This window comes from Somniosus microcephalus, chromosome 12 (assembly GCF_052327205.1).
Source record: "Somniosus microcephalus isolate GS21.2 chromosome 12, FLI_Smic_1.0, whole genome shotgun sequence".
Classification (NCBI taxonomy): Eukaryota; Metazoa; Chordata; class Chondrichthyes; order Squaliformes; family Somniosidae; genus Somniosus; species Somniosus microcephalus.
In genome coordinates this window covers 212,971,132-212,991,545 of record NC_140998.1, presented here as the reverse complement: position 1 = coordinate 212,991,545, position 20,414 = coordinate 212,971,132, and the positions used below count along the sequence as shown (strand labels likewise).

The 20,414-nt window shown below is 49.8% G+C and overlaps 1 protein-coding gene across 1 annotated transcript in view; it reads right to left on the bottom strand.

Annotated features, from left to right (window-relative positions):
• LOC147110023 (pleckstrin homology-like domain family B member 2) overlaps window positions 1–20,414 on the bottom strand; it is a 101,955-nt gene that overhangs the window by 28,942 nt on the left and 52,599 nt on the right. The window contains exons 6-9 of the mRNA XM_086002456.1: window positions 19,197–19,352; window positions 7,321–7,431; window positions 2,966–3,325; window positions 190–498 (exon numbers count right to left, since the gene is read on the bottom strand). Coding sequence (XP_085858582.1) covers window positions 190–498; window positions 2,966–3,325; window positions 7,321–7,431; window positions 19,197–19,352 — 936 coding nt within the window. The remainder of the gene's footprint in view (window positions 1–189; window positions 499–2,965; window positions 3,326–7,320; window positions 7,432–19,196; window positions 19,353–20,414) is intronic.

The window sequence follows — 20,414 nt, the reverse complement described above, 5'->3', positions numbered from 1 at the left end:
GAGGGGGAGAGGAGAGGAGGGCGGGAGGGGGAGAGGAGAGGAGAGGAGGGCGGGAGGGGGAGAGGAGAGGAGAGGAGGGCGGGGAGGGGGAGAGGAGAGGAGGGCGAGTGGGAGAGGGAGAGCGGGTGATGGAGGGGGAGGGGGAGAGGAGAGGAGGGAGGAGAGCGGGTGGGAAAGTGTGAGGGGGGAGGAGAGGAGGGCGGGTGGGAGAGGGGGAGAGGAGAGGAGAGAGGAGGGCGGGTGGGAGAGTGGGAGGGGGGGAGGAGAGGAGGGCGGGTGGGAGAGGGGGAGTGGGGGAGGAGAGGAGGGCGGGTGGGAGAGGGGGAGAGGAGAGGAGGGCGGGAGGGGGAGGGGGAGCGCGGGTACACACACCTTCAGGAAGGCCTCGGTTGCTGAGAGATGGATGGTTGAGAGGACACAGGGTGTGGAGCCAGTCAGCTCACTGCTCCCCCCCTCTCCCGCTATCACCTGGTTTGGCATCTTCACAAACTGTAGGTGCTGGAAAGGGAGACACGGATGGCGTCAAGTCTGCTGTCCCCTCCGTCCCTCGCCCCCTCTCCCCCACTCCCCTTGGTTGGGTAAGAGCAGCCCTCCGCCGGCTGGGCGGGCTATGCGACTGTGGTAGGCGTCACACTGCCAAACCCCTCACTCACTTTCCCGCATTGGTCACTGTACAGAGACTAAACACAATTTGCATTTATATACATTATATACAAAGCTAGGTGGGAATGTACGTTGTGAGGAAGATGCAAGGAGGCTTCGAGGGGATATCGACAGGCTAAGTGAGTGGGCAAGAACATGGCAAATGGAATATAATGCGGAGAAATGTGAAGTTTGGTAGGAAAAATAGAAAAGCAGAGTATTTTTTAAATGGTGAGAGATTGGGAAATGTTGGTGTTCAGAGGGACCTGGGTGTCCTTGTACACGAATCACTGAAAGTCAACCTGCAGGGACAGCAAGCGATTAGGAAAGCAAAGGTTATGTTGGCCTTTATTACAAGAGGATTTGAGTGTAAGAGTAAAGTTGTCTTACTGCAATTATATAGGGCCCTGGTGAGACCACACCTGGAGTATTGTGGACAGTTTTGGTCTCCTTACCTAAGGAAGGATATACTTGCCATAGAGGGAGTGCAACGAAGGTTCACCAGACTGATTCCTGGGATGGGGGGATTGTCCTATGAGGAGAGATTGAGTAGACTAGGCCTATATTCTCCAGAGTTTAGAAGAATGAGAGGTGATCTCATCGAAACATACAAAATTCTGACAGGGATTGACAGGGTCGATGCCGAGAGACTGTTTCCCCCTGGCTGGGGAGTCTAGAACCAGGGGTCACAGTCTCGGGATAAGGGGTCGGCCATTGAGGGCTGAGATGAGGAGGAATTTCTTCACTCAGAGGGCGGTGAATCTTTGGAATTCTCTGCCCCAGAGGGCTGTGGAGGCTCAGTCGTTGAGTATATTCAAGGCTGAGGTTGATAGATTTTTGGACTCTCGGGGAATCAAGGGATACGGGGATCAGGCGGGCAAGTGGAGTTGAGGTCGAAGATCAGCCATGATCTCATTGAATGGCGGAGCAGGCTCGAGGGGCCGAATGGCCGACTCCTGCTCCTATTTCTTATGTTCTTATAGAACGTCTTTAACATAGTAAAACGTCCCAAGGTGCTTCACAGGAGCGATTATCAGACAGAATTCAACCCCGAGCCACATCAGGAGATATTAGGACGGGCGACCAAAAACTTGGTCAAAGAGGTCGGTTTTAAGGAGCGTCTTAAAGGAGGAGGTAGAGAGGCGGAGAGGTTTAGGGAGGGAATTCCAGAGCTCGGGGCCCAGGCGGCTGAAGGCACGGCCACCAATGGTGGAGCGATGGAAATCGGGGGGTGCGCAAGAGGCCAGAATTGGAGGAGCGCCGAGATCTGGGAGGGTTGTAGGAGGTTACAGAGATAGTGAGGGTTGTAGGGGCTGGAGGAGGTTACAGAGATAGGGAGGGTTGTAGGGGCTGGAGGAGGTTACAGAGATAGGGAGGGTTGTAGGGGCTGGAGGAGGTTACAGAGATAGGGAGGGTTGTATGGGCTGGAGGAGGTTACAGAGATAGGGAGGGTTGTAGGGGCTGGAGGAGGTTACAGAGATAGGGAGGGTTGTAGGGGCTGGAGGAGGTTACAGAGATAGGGAGGGTTGTAGGGGCTGGAGGAGGTTACAGAGATAGGGAGGGTTGTAGGGGCTGGAGGAGGTTACAGAGATAGGGAGGGTTGTAGGGGCTGGAGGAGGTTACAGAGATAGGGAGGGTTGTAGGGGCTGGAGGTGGTTACAGAGATAGGGAGTGTTGTAGGGTCTGGAGGAGGTTACAGAGATAGAGAGGGTTGTAGGGGCTGGAGGAGGTTACAGAGATAGGGAGGGTTGTAGGGGCTGGAGGAGTTTACAGAGATAGGGAGGGTTGTAGGGGCTGGAGGAGGTTACAGAGATAGGGAGGGTTGTAGGGGCTGGAGGAGGTTACAGAGATAGGGAGAGTTGTAGGGGCTGGAGGTGGTTACAGAGATAGGGAGGGTTGTAGGGGCTGGAGGAGGTTACAGAGATAGGGAGGGTTGTAGGGGCTGGAGGAGGTTACAGAGATAGGGAGAGTTGTAGGGTCTGGAGGAGGTTACAGAGATAGGGAGGGTTGTAGGGGGCTGGAGGAGGTTACAGAGATAGGGAGGGTTGTAGGGGCTGGTGGAGGTTACAGAGATAGGGAGGGTTGTAGGGGCTGGAGGAGGTTACAGAGATAGGGAGGGTTGTAGGGGCTGGAGGAGGTTACAGAGATAGGGAGGGTTGTAGGGGCTGGAGGGGGTTACAGAGATAGGGAGGGGTGTAGGGGCTGGAGGTGGTTACAGAGATAGGCAGTGGTGGCGAGGCCAGGAAGGGATTTGAAGACGAGGATGAGGATTTTGAAATCGAGGCGTTGCTGGACCGGGAGCCAGTGTAGGTCAGCGAGCAACAGGGGCTGATGGGTGAACGGGGTCTTGGTGCAAGTTGAGACACAGGAGAGCAGGGTTTCGGATCAAGAGCAGGAATCCTGGCTCATTTCTCCTGCCCTCCAGCCCCCCTCCCCACCACTTCCCCTCTCTCCTCTCGAAATCGGCTGGTTGGGAGTGAGGCCGTGTCGTTGACACAGGGGCGATGAGGAGGGGGAAAGAGCTCCTGCTCTCTTGACCCTCATCCCCGGAGTCTGCCCGTACGATGCGGAGATCGAACCCGCTCCTGGTTACCTCTTCCGCCCCTCCAGCTCCGTCTGAGAGTGGTCCACAGCCAGTTTCCGCAGATTTGAACTTGTCCAGATTGACCCTCGTTCCTTCTTCCTAGGTCAGAAAATAAACAATTAGATCGGAGAAGGTTAAGAGGAGATTTCATCGAGGTGTTCAAAACCACGAAGGGCTTAGACCGAGCAAATCACTGAACAGTACAGCACAGGAGGAGGCCATTCGGCCCCTCGAGTCTGCGCCAGCTCATTCGAAGAGCAATCCAGTTAGTCCCACTCCCCCCTGCTCTTTCCCCACAGCCCTGCAATATTTCCCCTTCAAGTATTTATCTAACTCCCTTTGGAAAGCTACTATTGAATCTGCTTCCACCGCCCTTTCAGGCAGCGCGTTCCAGATCACAACAACTCGCTGCGTAAAAACAATTCTGATGTTGCCTCTGGTTGTTCTGCCATTCGCCTTAAATCTGTGTCTTCTGGTTCTCGACCCTTCCGCCAATGGGAACAGTTTCTCCTTATTTACTCTATCTGAACCCATCATGATTTTGAACGCCTCTATCAAATCTCCTCTTAACCTTCTCTGCTCTAAGGAGAACAACCCCAGCTTCTCCACGTCACTGAAGTCCCTCATCCCTGGGACCATTCTGGTCAATCTCCCCTTAACTTCTCTGCTCTAAGGAGAACAACCCCAGCTTCTCCACGTCACTGAAGTCCCTCATCCCTGGGACCATTCTGGTCAATCTCCCCTTAACCTTCCCTGCTCTAAGGAGAACAACCCCAGCTTCTCCACATCACTGAAGTCTCTAATCCCTGGAATCATTCTGGTCAATCTCCCCTTAACTTCTCTGCTCTAAGGAGAACAACCCCAGCTTCTCCACATCACTGAAGTCCCTCATCCCTGGGATCATTCTGGTCAATCTCCCCTTAACCTTCTCTGCTCTAAGGAGAACAACCCCAGCTTCTCCAGTCTCTCCACATCACTGAAGTCTCTAATCCCTGGAATCATTCTGGTCAATCTCCTCCTTAACCTTCCCTGCTCTAAGGAGAACAACCCCAGCTTCTCCAGTCTCTCCACATCACTGAAGTCCCTCATCCCTGGGACCATTCTGGTCAATCTCCCCTTAACCTTCTCTGCTCTAAGGAGAACAATCCCAGCTTCTCCAGTCTCTCCACATCACTGAAGTCTCTCATCCCTGGAACCATTCTGGTCAATCTCCCCTTAACCTTCTCTGCTCTAAGGAGAACAACCCCAGCTTCTCCAGTCTCTCCACGTAATTGAAGTCCCTCATCCCTGGGACCATTCTGGTCAATCTCCTTTGCGATTTAAAATAAAGAGAAACCGTTAACGAGTCAACCGTGTTGGTGCGGGACTGGAGTCACATGCAGGCCCAGACCTGTAAAGACGGCAGATTTCCTTCCCTAAATGGACATCCGTGAACCAGTTGGGTTTATATATGACCATCTGATAGCTTCCTGATCATCGTTACTGATACGAGTTTTTCAATTCCAGATCAGTTGAGTTAACTGAGTTTAAATTGTCAATGAGCCCGTGGTGGGATTTGAACTTGGGTCTCCAGATTACGAGGCCAGGCCTGGGGTGCTACGTACAGTTTTGGTCTCCTTATTTAAAGAGGGATAAACCTGCTGACGTAAGAAAACCACTAGGCCCTTAGTCTGAGTATTAAACAAAGCTTTAATCAACTGTTTTACAACATGGAGATCTAGTTGTGTCCTTCACTAGTTCCTGTTAAAGAATCTCCTGAGCAAGCTGGGCCCATGCCCGAGTATTTATACTCTCCCTGGACAACGCCACCAGCAGGCCGCCCAGTATTATTACATAAGTCACTTCCACATGAATGGCAAGATTCATGTCACTCTGTGCACAGTTCTGGTCTCCATGTTACAGAAAGGATACAGAGGGACTGGAGATTTGCACAGTTCTGGTCTCCATGTTACAGAAAGGATACAGAGGGACTGGAGATTTGCACAGTTCTGGTCTCCATGTTACAGAAAGGATACAGAGGGACTGGAGATTTGCACAGTTCTGGTCTCCATGTTACAGAAAGGATACAGAGGGACTGGAGATTTGCACAGTTCTGGTCTCCATGTTACAGAAAGGATACAGAGGGACTGGAGATTTGCACAGTTCTGGTCTCCATATTACAGAAAGGATACAGAGGGACTGGAGATTTGCACAGTTCTGGTCTCCATATTACAGAAAGGATACAGAGGGACTGGAGATTTGCACAGTTCTGGTCTCCATGTTACAGAAAGGATACAGAGGGACTGGAGATTTGCACAGTTCTGGTCTCCATGTTACAGAAAGGATACAGAGGGACTGGAGATTTGCACAGTTCTGGTCTCCATGTTACAGAAAGGATACAGAGGGACTGGAGATTTGCACAGTTCTGGTCTCCATGTTACAGAAAGGATACAGAGGGACTGGAGATTTGCACAGTTCTGGTCTCCATGTTACAGAAAGGATACAGAGGGACTGGAGATTTGCACAGTTCTGGTCTCCATGTTACAGAAAGGATACAGAGGGACTGGAGATTTGCACAGTTCTGGTCTCCATATTACAGAAAGGATACAGAGGGACTGGAGATTTGCACAGTTCTGGTCTCCATATTACAGAAAGGATACAGAGGGACTGGAGATTTGCACTATCATGATGCCATAACTGAGAGGTTCGAATGATCAGGAAAGATTGAACAGGCGGGGGCTCTTTTCTCTAGAAAAGAGAAGGCTGAGGGGTGACCTGATGGAGGTCTTCAAGGGGTTGGGGGTAATATATTAGCATGGATAGAGGATTGGCTAACTAACGGAAAACAGAGAGTCGGGATAAATGGCTCATTTTCAGGTTGGCAAACTGTAACTAGTGGGGTGCCACAGGGATCGGTGCTGGGGTCTCAACTATTTACAATCTGTATTAATGACTTGGATGAAGGGACCGAGTGTATTGTAGCCTAATTTGCCGATGTTACAAAGATAAGTGGGAACACAAGTTGTGAGGAGGACACAGAATCTGCAAAGAGATATAGATAGGCTAAGTGAGTGGGCAAGAATCGGGCAGATGGAGTTTAATGTGGGAAAGTGCGAGGTTATCCACTTTGGTAGGAAAACTAAAAAAGCAAATTATTATTTAAATGGGGAGAGATTACAAAATGCTGCGGTACAAAGGGATCTGGGGGTCCTTGTACATGAATCACAAAGAGTTAGCATGTAGGTACAGCAAGTAATTAGGAAGGCAAATGGAGTGTTGGCCTTTATTGCAAAAGGGAATGGAGTATAAAAGTAGGGAAGTCCTGCTACAACTGTACAGGGCGCTGGTGAGACCACACCTGGAGTACTGCGTACAGTTTTGTCTCCTTATTTAAGGAGGGATATACTTGCATTGGAGGCAGTTCAGAGAAGGTTCACGAGGTTGATTCCGGAGATGAAGAGGGTTGTCTTGTGAAGAAAGGTTGAGCAGGTTGGGCCTATACTCATTGGAGTTTAGAAGAATGAGAGGGGATCTTATTGAAACATATCAGATACTGAAGGGGCTGGACAGGGTAGATGCAGAGAGGATGTTTCCCCTCGTGGGGGAATCTAGAACTAGGGGGCATAGTTTCAGAATAAGGGGTCGCCCATTTAAAAACGGAAATGAGGAGGAATTTCTTCCCTCAGAGGGTCGTAAATCTGTGGAATTCTCTGCCCCAGAGAGCCGTGGAGGCTGGGTCATTAAATACATTTAAGGTGGAGATAGACAGATTTTTGAGCGATAAGGGGGTCAAGGGTTATGGGGAGCGGGCAGGGAAGTGGAGTTCAGGCCAAGATCAGATCAGCCATGATCTTATTGAATGGCGGAGCAGGCTCGAGGGGCCGAATGGCCGACTCCTGCTCCTATTTCTTATGTGACGAGTCGAGGAACACGACCACTACACCACAGTACTGTCGCGCCCCCAGTTGCAGAATGGGCCTAGATCAGCGAACGCCGCACTGACCTATCGGCTGTGAGGCTCAGTACCACGGCGGGCGTCCACTGATCCCACTGCTCTATCGGAAGGGAGCTTGGAAGGACGTCGCTCGGGGGGGGGGGGGCGGGGGTTATCTCACCGTGCCGAGGGCCCTGCGCGCCTCGTTCCATCGCTCAGTCAGGCGTTGGTTCTCGTTTTTGGCCTGCTCCTTAATCTGACCGATCTGCTGCTCCAGCTTCCTCACCTTCTCCTGAAACAGGAAAGGAAAACACTGCAGCTCACTGCCGGTCTTGCAAAGTCCACCCACCACCCCCCTCCCCCCACAGTGCAGGGCGCGAGGGCCAGAGACCGGATCCCACATCAACCCTCCTCCTACCCCACTCTTGACCCCACCTCCCCCACCTCTGCCTGGGAGCGAGATGCAACCTCAGTCACTTGATGGGTATGGAGAGATCAGGAGATCATGAACTTGTGCGATCCCTTCCTGGTCAATCAGCCTTTGGCCAAGAGGGTTCAGCACCTCTCTCTCTCTCACCCCCGAGGACGTGCGTTCAAGTCCCTGCCCCAGAGACTCGAGTCCCATAATCCAGGACGACAATCCCAGTGCCATTACGGAGGGGGCGCCGCACCATCGGAGGGGCGGTGCGGAGGGAGCGCCGCACTGTCGGAGGGGCGGTACTGAGGGAGCGCTGCACCGTCGGAGGGGCGGTACTGAGGGAGCGCTGCACCGTCGGAGGGGCGGTACGGAGGGAGCGCCGCACCGTCGGAGGGGCGGTACGGAGGGAGCGCCGCACCGTCGGAGGGGCGGTACTGAGGGAGCAGTCTTTTGGATGAGGCGATAAACAGAGGCCCTGTTTGCCCTCTTGGGCGGATGTAAAAGATCCCACGGCCACTATTTTGATGAGCAAGTAGATCTCCCCAGTGTCCTGCCCTCGACTAACAACGGATCATAGAATAATACAGCACAGGAGGAGGCCATTCGGCCCATTGTGCCTGTGCCGGCTCTTTGAGTGAGCTCTCCAATTAGTCCCACTCCCCCCTGCTCTTTCCCCACAGCCCTGTGAATTTTTCCCCTTCAAGTATTTCTCCAATCTCCTTTGAAAGTTACTATTGAATCTGCTTCCACCGCCCTTTCAGGCAGCGCGTTCCAGATCACAACAACTCGCTGCGTAAAAACAATTCTCCTCATCTCCCCCTCTGGTTCTTTTACCGATTATCTTCAATCTGTGTCCTCTGGTTACCGACCCTCCTGCCACTGGAAACAGTTTCTCCTTATTTACTCCATCAAAACCCCTGATGATTTTGAACGCCTCTATTAAATCTCCTCTTAACCTTCTCTGCTCTAAGGAGAACAATCCCAGCTTCTCCAGTCTCTCCACATCACTGAAGTCCCTCATCCCTGGTTCCGTTCTGGTCAATCTCCCCTTAACCTTCTCTGCTCTAAGGAGAACAATCCCAGCTTCTCCAGTCTCTCCACATCACTGAAGTCCCTCATCCCTGGGACCATTCTGGTCAATCTCCCTGTAAAGTCTGTGGGTTGTTTCGTTAATTAATACAAAGACTACCAGAGTAACTTAAAACAGGACTTTACTATTCGAAGGTCAGGGCGAATCTGCCCTGTAAAGTCTGTGGGTTGTGCAGTTAATTACGACACAGACTTCAGGAGTAACATACAACAGGACTTTACTATTCGAAGGTCAGGGCGAATCTGCCCTATAAATCATGCCACAGCACTTATATACCGGTGTGGTCACCGTCGGTATTACCATATACAGAAGCCAAACAAGTAGTGCCACACCTAAAATAGTTCTCTTAAAGGTGAACGGTTACATACAATAGTCTCTTAAAGGTAGACGGTTACATACACTACAATCCTTCCTTTTTAGCTTACAACATACGTATTCCCCATTAAACATAACATATATTCAACTTCATGTAAAACAATTTACAGATATAGTCTCTGCGGAAAACAGTTCACAGGTTCAGTCTCTGTGGGAACAGTTCACAGATTCAGTCTCTGGTCTTGACTCGGTCCGAACAACATCTCTGTGGTGTAGCCGGTTCACATTGCTAGAGTGACTCATCCAATAGTCTTTCCCTTGACATAACAGCTTGAACTTCCGTCCTGCTGAACCAGCAGTGCTGACTTTTACGAACAACTGGACTGCCTTGGTAATTTTTCCCTACTTTCCCATTAGAAGTGATAATGATTTAGATGGTTATCATCTTCGGCTTTGTCTTTTCCTTTTTTGCTTCTTGGAGACTCTCGGGGCTCCCTTCTCAGCTGCCAGCTGTAGCGCCACCATCTCCCTATGTTCCTTAGACTTTAAGTGCTTCATCCTGATTTCTGCACTTTGGGAGTTTTCATCACAAGCTGGGCAGACCAAGTCCTCATAATATTCCGTGTCACTCAACAGGTCATGGTAATATTCGGTGTCATCCTGAGCTAGTCTAGCGAGAGGGCCTGCTACTTCTTCCTTACCCAACTGGACGTTAGCCGACTGTTGTTCCCTCCCTAGACAGCTTTCCTGAAGGGACTTCTTCATGCGTTCATAGTCATCCCGCTCTTCCTGGGTTTCCTGCAAATCCTTCACTAAGGACCTCATTTGTGATTTCAATACTTCCCCTTCCATCGGGGATTGATTGATCGGGCTATTCAATCCTTCTACTGGAGCAGCTGTTTCAACATTCTGTTGTTCACATAGACGTGATTCAGCGTACTTTTGGCATCCCAGTAAAATCTGTGTTGCAACCTCAGCTATTTCCATAACTTTTGAGAGCTCCAAACTCCTTCCCTTTGAAGATTGAAGCTCGTGTTCAGATTGTTCCCATTGCAGAGTCTTGTCCCTCAGCATATGAAGGAGTTGGCTGACCGTTAACTCTTCCACGGGAACACTGTGGATCAGAGTCTTCTCCATTTCATCCACCTTTTCCTCCAATGCTTTCACCTTCTTTTCCTCTTGTACTTTGGCTTTCAGCGCTCGGAGAAGTTGCGCCTTGATGCTCTCTAGCTCATGTTCAGGGGCCATTCTTACAGTCTCTGTGTTTCTTACAGTTTCCTTTTCTTCCACTGAAAGGATTCCCAGTTGAATCTGTTCTTCAAGTTGTTGAACCTCGGACATTGCCGCCTCATATTTGTCTTGGGTTTCCTTTAATATTTTTATGAGTTCTTGGACATCTTGTCTTTCATGTTCTGCCATGTCTTTCACCTCTAATTTCTCATCTATGGATGGAACTTCTACCGATGAGTCTGTCTTGGCCTTGAGCTCATCAAGAATTTCCTGCAGCCTTTGGACTTCTTGTTCATGTTCAACCTTCAGTTGCTCATATGCTTCCACTGAAACTAGCTTTTCGGAGGTTGCCGAGTTAACCCCTTCCAGAATGGTAGCCTGGGCCTGTTCATACTGTTCTTTCCACTTCTCACACTCTGCTTGTAAGGAGTCGTAGAGAAGAACTGGAATAAAATCCTGGCTTCCTGAAGATTCCTCTTCATTTGCTTCTTCCTGCAAATATTCTAACTCCTGAACAGCATAAGGGAGATGTGATCGGTAATTGGTCACGATGGCTCTATGGTTGCTCTCTGCTTGAGCTAGCTGCTTCTGTTGTCTTTCCAGATTCTCCCATTCGGTGTCATAGAACTTTTTCATTGTTTTCATCTCTTGTACGAGACGGTAACTCAATTGTTCTAATTGTTGTCGTAATTTGAAATAAGTTTGAGTCCGAGCTCGGTGTTCTTCCGTCATGGATATGTCCGTAACTTGAACAGGCTCAGAATTTTCTGTCGAACTAGGTTGTCGTTGTTCGGTGGAGTTCTGTTCTGAAACTTTGTTCTTCTCTGGAGCATAAGCCTTTATGCATGCCTTCGTTTTTCCAACCTTCGTCGGCAAGTCCATTTCAGCCTTGTCTTTCATATTTGGGTTGGTCTTATCGTCATCCGTTTCAGAATCTGAGCTGATTGTCTGCACCGAGTCCTCACTCGTTATGGCTTTTAGATAGTGCCATTCCATGTCTATTTTCTTGATCCACTCCCGTCCTAGAAGTGGTGGTCCTCCCTCAGGTAGTACGTATAAGTTCATTCTTGGGTGTTCTTTACCCCTATCTCTCACCTTGACTCTTATCTTTCCCATGGGGTATACTTTATGCCCCGTGTATGTCTGCAATACGAACTTGGTATCCCTTAAGGGTATATGTGAGAATAGCTGGTGGTAATCCCTTCGATTTATGACTGATACAGCTGATCCAGTGTCCAACTCCATTTTCACTTGGACTCCAGCTATTTTTAGCATGAACAGATAGTTTGTAGGTCAGCTTCCTTACTCACATTGTGAATTCTCAGACTACCCAGCTCCTGGCCGTTTGGGTCTGAGTCTGAATTCTGTTCGTCTGAACTCTTCTCAGCCACCTTGTGTACCTTGTTGTGCTTTTCCTGTGATGGCTTCCTTTGGTTGTTGGTCTTCTTCCCTGACCGGCATACCTTAGCGATGTGACCCAGTTTGCCACATTTCCTACATTCCTGGTTCTTAAACCAGCATTGGTTCTGATCGTGTGTTGTCTTCCCACAGCGATAGCATTTTGTTATACTCGAGGTAATTTGGTCCACACCGAGTGCCGCTGCCTTTAGCTGCATTTCCGCAGTTCCTTTCGCTGCGGCTTCGTGCGATGCTGCTATAAGGACAGCCCTGTGAAGTGTAAGGTCGTTCTCTTCGAGTAGTCGCTTTTGCGTCCCTTCCTTGGACAGTCCGCATACGAACTTGTCTCGCAATGCCTCTGTCAGATTCCCTTCAAACTGGCAGTATTTCGCTAGTCTACGCAGTTCGACCAAGTATTCCGCGTTGCTTTCGTCTTTCCGTTGCGTTCTCGCATAGAATTTGAATCGTTCAGCCAACATCAACGGTGTAGGGTTCAAGCGATCCTTCAGAACAGCCACTATCTCATCGAAAGTCTGATCCGCCGGTTTAGCTGGTGATAGTAGATGCTTCAAGAGCCCGTATGTCTTTGCGCCCATCGAGTTTAGCAAGGTTATAGCTTTGTCGTCTTCTTCTATTTTGTTGGCCTCACAATAGATCTCAATGCGTTCCACGTACGTGGCCCAGTCTTCTATCTCCAAATTAAAATCGTTGATGTTACCACGCTTAGGCATCTTCCTCTCTTTGGGAACAACACAAGTATTTCTTTAAATTATTATTTCTTTTTTTTTTCCTAAGATGGCGGTTTTCCCACGAAAATGGCGGTTTCCCGCTCTTATCTTCTCTCCCCGCCCACTTCAATGGCGGTTTCCCGCTTCTGTCTTCTTCCCCGCCTAATGGCGGCTTCCCGCGTTTCTTCCCTGGCGGGAGGGGTACACTTTCCCCACGGGCGACGGCCGCTGGCTTTCAGGTTCACAGCCTGCACGTCGGCTTCAAGGCTTTCCCTTTTTTTTTTATTTTATGGCAGGGCGACCGGCTCTGGGTACCCCGTTGACGGCGAACAGGTTCAGCCGCTGGGCTGGCTCTCGCACAGCTCCCCTTGCTCGGCTCTGTCTCTCTCCCGCTCGCTCGGCTCTACCGGCGCTGGGTACACCCCGTTGACGGAGGACAGTTCAGCCGCTGGACTGGCTCTTGCACAGTTCCCCTTGCTCGGCTCTGCCTCTCTCCCGCTCGCTCGGCTCTACCGGCGCTGGTTACACCCCGTTGACGGAGGACAGTTCAGCCGCTGGACTGGCTCTCGCGCAGTCTCTCTTGGTCGGCTCTGCCTCTCCCGCTCGCTCGGACCCCAATCGCGCCTCCCAGCCCTCTCGCAGTCCGGTGCTTCTCTCCCCGGCTGCGGCTGAGTTTCTCTCTTCCCGCGCCTACGCTCCCGGTCACAGCGCTTCGTGGCTTCGGTCACCGCCCGGCTTTTCCCGCCGGTCGCGGTCTCTCACGACGCCGTTGGACCGGACTTTTTTTTTTTCCGGCTCCTTTTCCCCCTCGACCGTGGTCGAGTGCCCAGCCCTTATCCTCCGGCTATTCTTTTCACTTTCCCTTACTCACAGTCACCGTGGCAGAAGGGACAGTCAGTGCCTGTTGCTGATGGAAGTTTTTGTCGCTAAAGTCTTCCTCCTTTCTATTGCTGCAGCCTTGAGTTTTCTCCCAGCCGAATGACGAGGGCGGTTGCCTCTTTTTGACGCTCTTTCGTTGCTTGAAAATATTGTTGCCGCAGGGTACGATCGGACTCGTCGCCACTGTAAAGTCTGTGGGTTGTGCAGTTAATTACGACACAGACTTCAGGAGTAACATACAACAGGACTTTACTATTCAAAGGTCAGGGCGAATCTGCCCTATAAATCATGCCACAGCACTTATATACCGGTGTGGTCACCGTCGGTATTACCGTATACAGAAGCCAAACAAGTAGTGCCACACCTAAAATAGTTCTCTTAAAGGTGAACGGTTACATACAATAGTCTCTTAAAGGTAGACGGTTACATACACTACATGCCCAATAAATCCTGACACAACACTTATATACTGGTGTGGTCACCGTTGGTATTACAGTATACAGAAGCCAAACAAGTAGTGCCACACCTAAAATAGTTCTCTTAAAGGTGAACGGTTACATACAATAGTCTCTTAAAGGTAGACGGGTACATACACTACAATCCTCCCTTTTTAGCTTACAACATACTTATTCCCCATTAAACGTAACATATAATCAACTTCATGTAAAACAATTCACAGATATAGTCTCTGCGGGAAACAGTTCACAGATTCAGTCTCTGCGGGAACAGTTCACAGATTCAGTCTCTGGTCTTGACTCGGTCCGAACAACATCTCTGTGGTGTAGCCGGTTCACATTTCTAGCGTGACTCATCCAATAGTCTTTCCCTTGGCTTAACAGCTTGAACTTCCATCCTGCTGAACCAGCAGTGCTGACTTTTACAAACAGCTGGACTGCCTTGGTAATTTTTCCTACTTTCCAACTGATTTGGCCCCCTTCGTAGGGCCCACGTGCATGATCTGATAGAAGTGATAATGATTTAGATGGTTATCGTCTTCTGCTTCGTCTTTTTCTTTTCTGCTTCTTGGAGACTCTCGGGGCTCCCTTATCCGCTGCCAGCTGTAGCGCCACCATCTCCCTATGTTCCTTAGACTTTAAGTGCTTCATCCTGATTTCTGCACTTTGGGAGTTTTCATCACAAGCTGGGCAGACCAAGTCATCGTAATATTCCGTGTCACTCAACAGGTCATGGTAATATTCGGTGTCGTCCTGAGCTAGTCTAGCGAGAGGGCCTGCTACTTCTTCCTTACCCAACTGGACGTTAGCCGACTGTTGTTCCCTCCCTAGACATCTTTCCTGAAGAGACTTCTTCATGCGTTCATATTCATCCCGCTCTTCCTGGGTTTCCTGCCAATCCTTCACTAATGACCTCATTTGTGATTCCAATACTTCCCCTTCCATCGGGGATTGATTGATCGGGCTATTCAATCCTTCTACTGGAGCAGCTGTTTCAACATTCTGTAGTTCACATTGACGTGATTCAGCGTACTTTCGGCAGCCCCGTAAAATCTGTGTTGCAACCTCAACTATTCCCCAAACTTTTGAGAGCTCCGAACCCCTTCCCTTTGAAGATTGAAGCTCGTGTTCAAATGGTTCCCATTGCAGAGTCTTGTCTCTCAGCATATGAAGGAGTTGGCTGACCGTTAACTCTTCCACGGGAACACTGTGGATCAGAGTCTTCTCCATTTCATCCACCTTTTCCTCCAATGCTTTCACCTTTTTTTCCTCTTGTACTTTGGCTTTAAGCGCTCGGAGAAGTTGCGCCTTGATGCTCTCTAGCTCACGTTCAGGGGCCATTCTTACAGTCTCTGTGTTTCTTACAGTTGCCTTTTCTTTCACTGAAAGAATTCCCAGTTGAATCTGTTCTTCAAGTTGTTGAACCTCGGTCATTGCCGCCTCATATTTGTCTTGGGTTTCCTTCAATATTTTTATGAGTTCTTGGACATCTTGACTTTCATGTTCTGCCATGTCTTTCACCTCTAATTTCTCATCTATGGATGGAACTTCTACCGATGAGTCTGTCTTGGCCTTGAGCTCATCAAGAATTTCCTGCAGCCTTTGGACTTCTTGTTCATGTTCAACCTTTAGTTGCTCATATGCTTCCACTGAAACTAGCTTTTCGGAGGTTGCCGAGTTAACCCCCTCCAGAATTGTAGCCTGGGCCTGTTCATACTGTTCCTTCAACTTCTCAAACTCTGCTTGTAAGGAGTCGTAGAGAAGAACTGGAATAAAATCCTGGCTTCCTGAAGATTCCTCTTCATTTGCTTCTTTCTGCAAATATTCTAACTCCTGAACATCATAAGGGAGATGTGATCGGTGATTGGTCACGATGGCTCTATGGTCGCTCTCTGCTTGAGCTAGCTGCTTCTGTTGTCTTTCCAGATTCTCCCATTTGGTGTCATAGAACTTTTTCATTGTTTTCATCTCTTGTACGAGACGGTAACTCAATTGTTCTAATTGTTGTCGTGATTTGAAATAAAGTTGAGTCCGAGCTCGGTGTTCTTCCGTCATGGATATGTCCTTAAACTGAACAGACTCAGAATTCTCTGTCAAACTATGTTGTCGTTGTTCGGTGGAGATCTGTTCTGAAACTTTGTTCTTCTCTGGAGCATAAGCCTTTCTGCATGCCTTCGTTTTTCCAACCTTAGTCGGCAAGTCCATTTTAGCCTTGTCTTTCACATTTCGGTTGGTCTTATCGTCATCCGATTCAGAATCTGAGCTGATTGTCTGCACCGAGTCCTCACTCGTTATGGCTTTTAGATAGTGCCATTCCATGTCTATTTTCTTGATCCACTCCCGTCCTAGAAGTGGTGGTCCTCCCTCAGGTAGTACGTATAAGTTCATTCTTGGGTGTTCTTTACCCCTATCTCTCACCTTGACTCTTATCTTTCCCATGGGGTATACTTTATGCCCCGTGTATGTCTGCAATACGAACTTGGTATCCCTTAAGGGTATATGTGAGAATAGCTGGAGGTAATCCCTTCGATTTATGACTGATAGAGCTGATCCAGTGTCCAACTCCATTTTCACTTGGACTCCAGCTATTTTTAGCATGACCCACATAGTTTGTAGGTCAGCTTCCTTACTCACATTGTGAATTCTCAGACTACCCAGCTCCTGGCCGTTTGGGTCTGAGTCCGAATTCTGTTCGTCTGAACTCTTCTCAGCCACCTTGTGTACCTTGTTGTACTTTTCCTGTGATGGCTTCCTTTGGTTGTTGGTCCTTCGGTTGTTGGTCTTCTTCCCTGACCGGCATACCTTAGCTATGTGACCCAGTTTGCCACACTTCCTACATTCCTGGTTCTTAAACCAGCATTGGTTCTGGTCGTGTGTTGTCTTCCCACAACGATAGCATTTTGTTGTTGTCGAGGTAATTTGATCCACACTGAGTGCCGCTGTCTTTAGCTGCATTTCCGCAGTTCCCTTCGCTGCGGCTTCGTGCGATGCTGCAATAAGGACAGCCCTGTCAAGTGTAAGGTCGTTCTCTTCGAGTAGTCGCTTTTGCGTTCCTTCCTTTGCCAAACCGCACACGAACTTGTCTCGCAATGCCTCTGTCAGATTCCCTCCAAACTGGCAGTGTTTCGCTAGTCTACGCAGTTCGACCAAGTATTCTGCGTTGCTTTCGTCTTTCCTTTGCGTTCTCGCATAGAATTTGAATCGTTCCGCCAACATCAACGGTGTGGGGTTCAAGTGATCCTTCAGAACAGCCACAATATCATCGAAAGTCTGATCCGCCGGTTTAGCTGGTGATAGTAGATGCTTCAAGAGCCCGTATGTCTTCGCGCCCATCGAGTTTAGCAAGGTTATAGCTTTGTCATCTTCTTCTATTTTATTGGCCTCACAATAGATCTCAATGCGTTCCACATACGTGGCCCAGTCTTCTACCTCGGAATTAAAATCGTTGATGTTACCACGCTTAGGCATCTTCCTCTCTTCCTGATAACACCACGGATTATTTCTTTAAATTTTCTTTTTTTTTTCCAAGATGGCGGTTCCCGCGAAAATGGCGGTTTCCCGCGCTTATCTTCTCTCCCCGCCCACTTCAATGGCGGTTCCCCGCTTCTGTCTTCTTCTCCGCCTAATGGCGGCTTCCCGCGTTTCTTCCCTAGCGGGAGGGGTACACTTTCCCCACGGGCGACGGCCGCTGGCTTTCAGGTTCACAGCCTACGCGTCGGCTTCAGTGCTTTCCCTTTTCTCGGCAGGGCAACCGGCGCTGGGTACACCCCGTTGACGGCGAACAGTTTCAGCCGCTGGGCTGGCTCTCGCTCAGTCTCCCTTGCTCGGGCTCTGTCTCTCTCCCGCTCGCTCGGCTCTACCGGCGCTGGGTACCCCCACCATTGACGGAGAACAGTTTCAGCCGCTGGACTGGCTCTCACTCAGTCTCCCTTGCTCGGGCTCTGTCTCTCTCCCGCTCGCTCGGCTCTACCGGCGCTGGGTACACCCCGTTGACGGAGAACAGTTTCAGCCGCTGGACTGGCTCTCGCTCAGTCTCCCTTGGTCGGCTCTGCCTCTCCCGCTCGCTCGGCTCCCAATCGCGCCTCCCAGCCCTCTCGCAGTCCGGTGCTTCCCTCCCCGGCTGCGGCTGAGTTTATCTCTTCCCGCGCCTACGTTCCCGGTTGCAGCGCTTCGTGGCTTCGGTCGCTGCCCGGCCTTTTTCACCGGTCGTGGTCTAGCTGTCTCACGACGCCGTTGCGTCCCCCAGCCTGTCTGTACCGCGGCTTCCTTGCTCCACGCTGCCCCAGTCTCAGCGCCTCTGGACCCGACTTCTGTCCGGCTCCTTTCCCCCTCGACCGTGGTCGAGTGCACCGCCCTTATCCTCCGGTTATTCTTTTTACTTTCCCTTACTCACAGTCACCGTGGCCGCCTTGCTTCTCGTGCTGATCGGCTCACTCCTCACCGTGGCAGAAGGGACAGTCAGTGCCTGTTGCTGATGGAAGTCTTTGTCTCTAAATTCTTCCTCCTTTCTAGTTCTGCAGCCTCGAGTTTTCTCCCAGCAGAACGACGAGGGCGGTTGCCTCTTCTCGACGCTCGTTAACTGCTTCGGAAGTATTGTTGCCGCAGGGTACGATCGGACTCGTCGACACTGTAAAGTCTGTGGGTTGTTTAGTTAATTAATACACAGACTACCAGAGTAACTTAAAACAGGACTTTACTATTCGAAGGTCAGGGCGAATCTGCCCAATAAATCCTGACACAACACTTATATACTGGTGTGGTCACCGTCGGTATTACAGTATACAGAAGCCAAACAAAGTAGTGCCACACCTAAAATAGTTCTCTTAAAGGTGAACGGTTACATACAATAGTTCTCTTAAAGGTAGACGGGTACATACACTACACTCCCCTTAACCTTCTCTGCTCTAAGGAGAACAACCCCAGTGTTGTGTCTCCTTGTGTTCTTATTACTATATAATAGACACTTTTAACTCATTTAGTTTACGACTTTCACTCTGTTGTATTCTTGCTTTTATGATGTTGCTGCCGCATGGTGCGGAGTGATACAAGATGTCCGACCTTGCACTGCGCACTCCCATTCAGTGTGCCACATGACAATATAAATACACTAACCAAAGTAGTTCCATATAACGATGTAACAAGTAGTTCCATTTAACGATGTAATAATATAACGATGTAACACCCAGCTTCTCCAGTCTCTCCACATCACTGAAGTCCCTCATCCCTGGGAACGTTCTGGTCAATCTCCCCTTAACCTTTTCTGCTCTAAGGAGAACAACCCCAGCTTCTCCAGTCTCTCCACATCACTGAAGTCCCTCATCCCTGGGAACGTTCTGGTCAATCCCCTCTGCACCCTCTCCAAGGCCTTGACATCCTTCCTAAAGTGTGCGGTGGCTGGAATTGGACACAATCCTCCAGCTGGGGCCCAGCCAGTGTTTTGTAAAGGGTTTAGCAATAACTTCCTCGCTTTTGCACTTTTATTAATAAAGCCAAGGATCCCATAAGCCTTCGGTTAATGTCCTGCCGCACGTCCTTGTTAAATACCTTCCTGTCGGCCGCTCGCTGCTGGCACTGGTTCACCTGCTGGCTGAGCAACCAGCTTTGCGTCTCCCTCTGCTCCTCCAGCCTGCTCTCCTTCTCCAGAGACTGGAACTCCAGGTCCTCAAAGGCCTTCACAGCCACTTCCAGAGCCTCGGCCTCCTGCGGAGGAAGAGCCCATACAGCGAAGGGTTAACCCCTCGAGGAATCCATTTCAAAAGCATTGAGGTCATGTTAACCTGTTTAGACCCTTGGTTAGACCACACTTCGAGCGCTGTGCACAGTTCTGGTCTCCATATACCTTGGTTAGACCACACTTCAAGCGCTGTGCACAGTTCCGGTCTCCATATACCTTGGTTAGACCACACTTGGAGCACTGTGAACAGTTCTGGTCTCCGTATACCTTGGTTAGACCACACTTGGAGCACTATGCACAGTTCTGGTCTCCATATACCTTGGTTAGACCACACTTGGAGCACTGTGCACAGTTCTGGTCTCCGTATACCTTGGTTAGACCACACTTGGAGCACTGTGCACAGTTCTGGTCTCCGTATACCTTGGTTAGACCACACTTGGAGCACTGTGCACAGTTCTGGTCTCCGTATACCTTGGTTAGATCACATTTGGAACACTGTGCACAGTTCTGGTCTCCGTATTATAAAAAAGAGATAGCGAGGCACTGGATCAGGTGCAAAAAGGATTTACTAGAATGGTACCAGAACTGAGAGGTTATAACCGCCAAGAAAGATTGAACAGGCGGGGGCTCTTTTCTCTAGAAAAGAGAAGGCTGAGGGGTGACCTGATGGAGGTCTTTAAAATTATGAAGTGGTTCGATAGGGTAAACGTAGAGAAGATGTTTCCACTTGTGGGTGAGACCAGAACTAGGGGCCATCAATATAAGATAGTCACTGATAAATCCAATAGGGAATTCAGGAGAAACTTCTTTACCCAAAGAGTGGTGAGAATGGGGAACTCGCTACCACAGGGAGTGGTTGAGGGGAAGAGCAGAGATACATTTAAGGGGAAGCTGGATAAACACATGAGGGAGAAAGGAATAGAAGGATATGGTGATGGGGTGAGATGAAGAGGTGTGGGAGGAGGCTGGTGTTGATGGAGTGAGATGAAGAGGGGTGGGAGGAGGCTGGTGTTGATGGGGTGAGATGAAGAGGTGTGGGAGGAGGCTGGTGTTGATGGGGTGAGATGAAGAGGAGTGGGAGGAGGCTG